This window comes from Cajanus cajan, chromosome 11 (assembly GCF_000230855.2).
Source record: "Cajanus cajan strain Asha chromosome 11, NIPB_CcT2T_4, whole genome shotgun sequence".
In the NCBI taxonomy this organism is placed as follows: domain Eukaryota; kingdom Viridiplantae; phylum Streptophyta; class Magnoliopsida; order Fabales; family Fabaceae; genus Cajanus; species Cajanus cajan.
In genome coordinates, this window is record NC_138527.1 from 41,088,287 (window position 1) to 41,094,667 (window position 6,381).

General features: G+C 39.1%; 1 protein-coding gene across 1 annotated transcript; it reads right to left on the minus strand.

Moving 5' to 3' along the window:
* Nucleotides 1-487: 487 nt before the first annotated feature.
* On the minus strand, nt 488-4,392 carry LOC109800149 (Leucine-rich receptor-like protein kinase family protein). Its single transcript, XM_020360876.3, has 2 exons — nt 1,703-4,392; nt 488-1,180 (listed from the first exon to the last, which is right to left on the minus strand). Exons 1-2 carry the CDS (start codon nt 4,356-4,358, stop codon nt 729-731), a joined length of 3,108 nt encoding a protein of 1,035 aa, XP_020216465.2. The 5' UTR covers nt 4,359-4,392; the 3' UTR covers nt 488-728.
* Nucleotides 4,393-6,381: the final 1,989 nt, after the last annotated feature.

Here is a 6,381-nt window from a genome sequence, read left to right on the forward strand (position 1 = left end):
ACAATATCGTTCTTTTTCGTTATCCCCACCAGTTTTGAACTTTTGCTATCTAACAAGAGAAAAATTTCTATCCTTTTTAAGGCCACAAAGTCCCGTGCTCACTTGACTTACTTTTATCTTTTAGTTTAGATAAAAAAAAGTTTTGTACTTCTGTAAAAGCTTCACGTCATGAACAACGAACTAAAGGTAAACAATGCCGGATTCACTCCGATTTTCTTGAAACAAGTTAACTACTTGAGATAAGGTAATCCCACACCTGAAGTCCTGACTGGTAGATTCACAGTCACAGTTCAGGCTCACAGTTCATACTCTGCGCCAATCCACTCAGGATTCATCAATAATATTCTAAACCATACAATATACCCACTGTTTGTCTGTTTCATAGTTAGTTCATACCCAACCCCTTTGCGTCATTGTGTCCCTTTCACTATCTGTCATTGATCCCCATAAAAATATGACTATCCCTTGAACCCTCCCTCGGCGTAGGTTCAGTGCAATAACAGCCGTAAGATAAAAATTAAAAGTAGAGCTACAAGATGAAGACAGAGACTTAATAAGAAAATACCCACCCCCAATCCTACTGTACAAAACCATTAAAATAATCTAACATTAACACCTTCAGTTAGAAAACAAAAACCCAACCCCAGAAGAGAGAAAAAAAAAAAAAAACGAAATGGATAAGCCATCACCAACCGTGGGAACTAAGATGAAACACGCAACACCGAACTTCAAATGCTAAGAAGATCGGGTGGTGGGGATTGAGGAGGATTTTGATGATCTTTAGAGGCTGAGGATGGAGATTCTAAAGCATTTGATGATGACAGAGAGGATTCAGTTATTGTAAAGTCCCCCTCTTTAGAGTCGGGCGGCTTTGGAAGCTCTGTTAGAATTTGAACAACTTCTCGCATAGTAGGTCTCTCTACAGCTTGTTCTTCAACACACAGCAAGGCTACATAGAAAACATGCATCACTTCGTGAAGGGGAACCGAGGGAAGCCTAGAATCAAGAACTTTAAGAACACCTTCCTTGTTAGAGTCCGTCATTTTCCTCACCCATTGCACAATGTCCACACCGTCACCAAATTCTCCAACTGGTTTCCTGCCTGTTATAAGTTCCAAAAGAACCACACCAAAACTGTACACATCGCTTTTCTCATCAACCTTCAATGTGTAGGCATATTCTGTAATCAAACATCAAACAAGTATTTTATTAACTAAAATAAAGTGGACACCTTAATTAGAAACGATAAGTGAAGCAAAGGCAACATATGTAAGGTAATAAATTAGTTTATTTTATCTGGTATTTTGCCAATAACCACCGGTTTCTCATTTTGAATGACTCTAACCTATACGACTACAGTATTTATCCACCCATAGGTGGAATTATAGTAAAAAAATCAAACGCTTCAGAGCTACCTACCATTTACTTTCAGTACCTTGGCTAATAAATAGATTATTCGGGAACGAATCAAGAGATCATTTATGTGAGATATAGAAAACAAAGTCTAGAAAAAACCACATAGAAGTGTTAATTAATTAAGAGCCATCATCTCAATATCAACAGTCTACACCTAAACCATGATGACTAGTCAAAGAGTCAAATTCTGAACAATGATTAAACGTGCAATTATTATCGGGCGGGAAAAGGAAATTTGACACAACCATGTATGAAATTCATTAATTATGTCGAAATTGAAGGGTACCTGGAGCAATGTATCCGTATGAGCCAGCAATAGCAGACATGCATTCAGATGTCCCAGAATCTTGGAGGAACTTGGCAAGCCCAAAATCAGCAACATGTGCTTCATGATTAGAATCAAGAAGGATGTTGTTTGACTTCACATCACGATGGACAATGAGTGGAGAACAATCATGGTGAAGATAGCAAAGCCCCTTAGCAGCCTCCACCGCAATTTTATACCTGGTGTCCCAGTGCAAATGACCCCCTTTCTTTCCATGAAGAACCTCACCTAAACTTCCATTGGGCATGTACTCGTAGACCAAAAGGTTTGTCTCGTGGTTTGAACAGAAACCCAACAACCTAACAATGTGCCTGTGTCGGATTCGCCCCAATGTCTGAATCTCCGCATTGAACCCATGATCATGGGAAGAGCCTCTACTCATAGCCGGAAGCCTCTTTACAGCAACCTGATCCCCATTGGGCATAGCCCCTTTGTAGACAATGCCAGCACCTCCTTTCCCTATAATATTATCCTCCTTCAAGCAATGCAAAACATCATCAACACTGAAGTCCAAACGTTGGAACGCAGTCAACTTCCATGCGCGAGCCTCACTAGCCTTCTTCAGCGAGCGAGCCTTGAATATTGCAGCCACAGCAAAAATAATGGAACATGCAAGCAACCCAACAACGAGAATCAGCTTCAGAGAAGAGGAGAGTCCTTTGACATGAGGTTGGTGAGCAGCATTGGCAACCCCATCCTTGCAAGCACCCAAATAGGGACCACACAGGTCAGGGTTTCCCAAGAAAGACGTGAAGTTGAAGTAGCTGAATTGACCAGTACCAGGCACCAAACCAGACAGATTGTTGTAGGAAAAATCAACAGAAGTTAAACTCTGCATCGAGGATATCGAGGAGGGAATGCTACCCACAAGATGGTTCCTCGAAAGGTTAAGGTAATTCAAAATCCTCATGCCAGTGATCTCATTTGGGATCTCCCCAGAGAGCTCATTGCGGCTAAGATCAAGGAAGGTTAACAGCTTGCAATGACTGATCTCAGGCGCAATAGTACCCGAAAACTTGTTGCCACTAAAATCAATCTTGGAAAGCTGTTGCAACTTCCCAATCTGAGGAGGGATCCAACCCGAGAACATGTTGCCATCAAGAAGAAGCTTCTGCACGCTGGAAAAGTTACCAATGGAAGGAGGCAAAGGCCCAGAGAGTTGGTTGTTAGAGAGAGTAATCTGACCAAGATTAGCAGAAACAGAATCAGCCTCAGGAAACTCTCCAGAGAGATAATTATCCTGAAGCTCAACCTGCGTGAGTTTTGGAAGTCCAAAAAGACCCTTCGGAATGGAACCATTCAGAAAGTTCTCTCCCATTCGAATCCGGTTCAGGGATTGACAACTTCCAAGAGATTCAGGAATTGGACCAAATAAGAAGTTTCCAAGAGTTATCAAAGTTTGAAGAGTGTTCCCAGAACACAAGTTAGGAGGCAAAGTTCCAGTTAATTTGTTAGAAGAAAGATCAACAAGAGTGATTCTTCCATTCTTCCCCAAACCCATTGGAATGCTACCTGTGAAGTTATTCTCCCACAGTTGCACCACCTCCAAAACCGGAAGCTCCCCTATAAACTCCGGTATTGCTCCATGAAGCTTGTTCCTGAACAGATTCAGAAGCGTCATGTTCTTCAGCTCGCCAAAGCTCGCCGGAATCTCACCGGAGAGCATGTTGTTAGACAAATCCATTGATTTAAGACTCTTCAGGTTCCCCAGCTCCGGCGTGAGAGACCCCGAAAGGGCATTCACCTGGAGGAAGAGCGTATCCAGCTTCTGCAGCTTCCCCAGCTCCGCCGGGATCTCGCCGGAGAGGCCGCAGTAGGCGGCGTCGAGCCTCACGAGCTCCGACAAGTTCCCGATCTCCGGCGGAATGCCGCCGGCGTAGGTGTTGAAATATCCAAGATAAAGCTCCCGGAGGCTGGTGAGGTTGCCGATCTCCGGTGGGATTTTTCCGTCGAGCTCGTTGCCGGAGACGGCCAGGTATTCGAGGCGGGGCCAGCGTCCGTACTGCGGCGGGATCTGGCCGGAGAAGAAGTTGCCGCCGAGGTGCAAGTGGCGGAGGGTGGGAATCTCGGCGACGGCGAGGGGGAGCTCGCCGGTCATGTTGTTGTTGTAGAGGTCGAGGACCTCGAGGTTCTGGAGGCGCGCGAGCTCGGAGGGGAAGGTGCCGTTGAAGACATTGTTGGAGAGGTTGAGGTGGCGGAGGCCGGCGACAGCGGAGAGGGAGGGAGGGATGGGGCCGGAGAAATGGTTAGCCGCGAGGGAGAGGTTGGTGAGAAACGGGAGGTGAGCGACGTCGGCTGAAAGGGCGCCGGAGAGGCCGAGGGCGGTGAGGTTGAGGGCGGTGACGTGGCGGCGGCTGTCGCAGGTGACACCGAGCCAAGAACAGTAAGTGGTGGAGGCGTTCCATGAAGAGAGGACAGGTGGAGTGGCGTCGGTAATGGCTGAACGGAGAGAGAGAAGAGCGCGGTATTCTGATATTGGCGCAGATAGGGTTTGGTGATAATGAAAATGGAGAAGGAGAAGAAGAAGATAGAGGAAACGCATTTTGGGTGTGGAAGAGTGAGAAGAGTGTTGGTGAAGGGTACAAAGAGTGAGTCCCCCAAACTGTAACTCACTCATCACTCATCCTTCCTCTCTTATCTTAAAAAGAGGGAATTTTGTAAATATATATATATATGAATTCTGGTTCAACTATTTACTTTTTGAAAACTAAATACAATTACCATTTATTTATCAATCAATCATTGACTCATAGTCATTGTTGAAGCTTGAGATGAGTTGGTGCAGAAGCGGTGGATGTGGATCCACCCCCTTACCAACTCCTATTTTTTTTAATGAGCCACTCTGATAGATAATAAACAATTACACCATGATAACAGTCAAAGAAATTTACTGTACGTGTAATGTTAATGTATGATGCTACTAGTTTTACAACATGGGGTTGGTATGTTGTGAGTTGTTACTTGTTAGTAGCAATAGTACAGTACTAGCATGTAACTTAAAAGTGACTTTGATACACGAGAATGTTGAATGTTTAATGTGAATGTATTACTATTACTATTGCCTTGTTGGTTATTGAGATTTCAGAGGCTGGTTGGCCACAAACCGAAGAATTTTGTGGCTAGTACAGGTGACTTTACTTATGTCTGTGACCAAGGTGTCCAGTGGAAAGACACAAATATGTCGTGCTTCTTTTTATTTTATATTTTAATTATGCTGTTTGTCCAAATAATACTTTTTACATGGTTATTCAAGATTTTATGCAAAAAAAATAAGGGTCTTTGTTAATCATCGAAAGAGTGTTCAAAATATTTTTTAATGAGTTTAATAAAATTAAATGTGTCAGATTTTTAAAATAGATTATATAGTAAACCCATGAATAGTGTTTAATAGAATTGACAATAACAAAACCTGAAATTAAAATATATATATATATATATATAATGAAATCGTAGTTTATCTTCGTACATTGTTATGCATTTGTAGTCGAATGTCTTAGATAGGTCCTACGTATTTATATACTCCGTTGCTTCAACTAGACAAATATTGCCTGCTTTTCAAGGAAAGTCAAGGACAATGAATGGGTTAATTCTTTTGTAGTTCCCCTGTTTTTTTGTGCGTGTCTAGCGGTTGAGGATTAAAATAAATATTTTATTTTTATTATTGACTTTTAAGAATCAAATAATAATTTATAGATAACTTTTAAATTAAATATATTTTAAAACTATTTAACGTCAAATAAATGATTGCATATTAAATAAATTTCAAAGAAGAAAATAGCGAAAATAAAATAAAAAAATCATGAGCAAAATGAATGGAAAAAGGGGAATAACTGTATAGTTGTAAATATTGTGAAAATATTGAAATGTATTGGAAAGTTGAGAATTTCTTGAACTTAGGAAATTAGCTTAAAATGACTTTTCATCTACTATTTGAGCCAAGTTATAGTCCTTAAATAAAGATCTTATAATTTATGGAGCTTGGATCTGCTCCTGCATCTCCAACCAACAAATTAAAAGAAGAAATACACTAAAATAAATGAATAAAAATAATAGATATAAATAAAGAAAAAAATAGAGAAAGAAGACGACCAAACAAGATCTAGGTCCTAATTTACGTGTGTTTACATTATATTAGTAAGTTTAACTACTTTTTTCTCCTTATAGCTTTATTAACTTTACCTTCTACTTTACATAATTAACAATATTTTATTTTAATCACTATATATATTATTTTTATTTTCTTTAATCTTTATAATTTTGAAACTTTAAATTTTAATTTTAAAAAATATACATTTCATTTTTTCCTCAAATAAATAAATTTTAGAATATAAAAAAAATGTTATCTATTTTATTAAAAAAAATGGTCAAGATATCTATTTGTGCTTCTTTTTCTTTTTTGTATTTTGATTTTTAGGCAATAAAAGAAAGGAATAAAACTCCAATAGACGGAAAAAAGTGACTGATTTTTATTTAATATTTTCTGACTTTTTTCTTTAGTACCCCCTCTAAATTTATATATATATATATATATATATATATATATATATATATATATATACATATATATATATATATAATTAACTTCACATAGATTAAAAAAAAATTTAAACTATATTTAATTTTTATAATTTTATATAAAA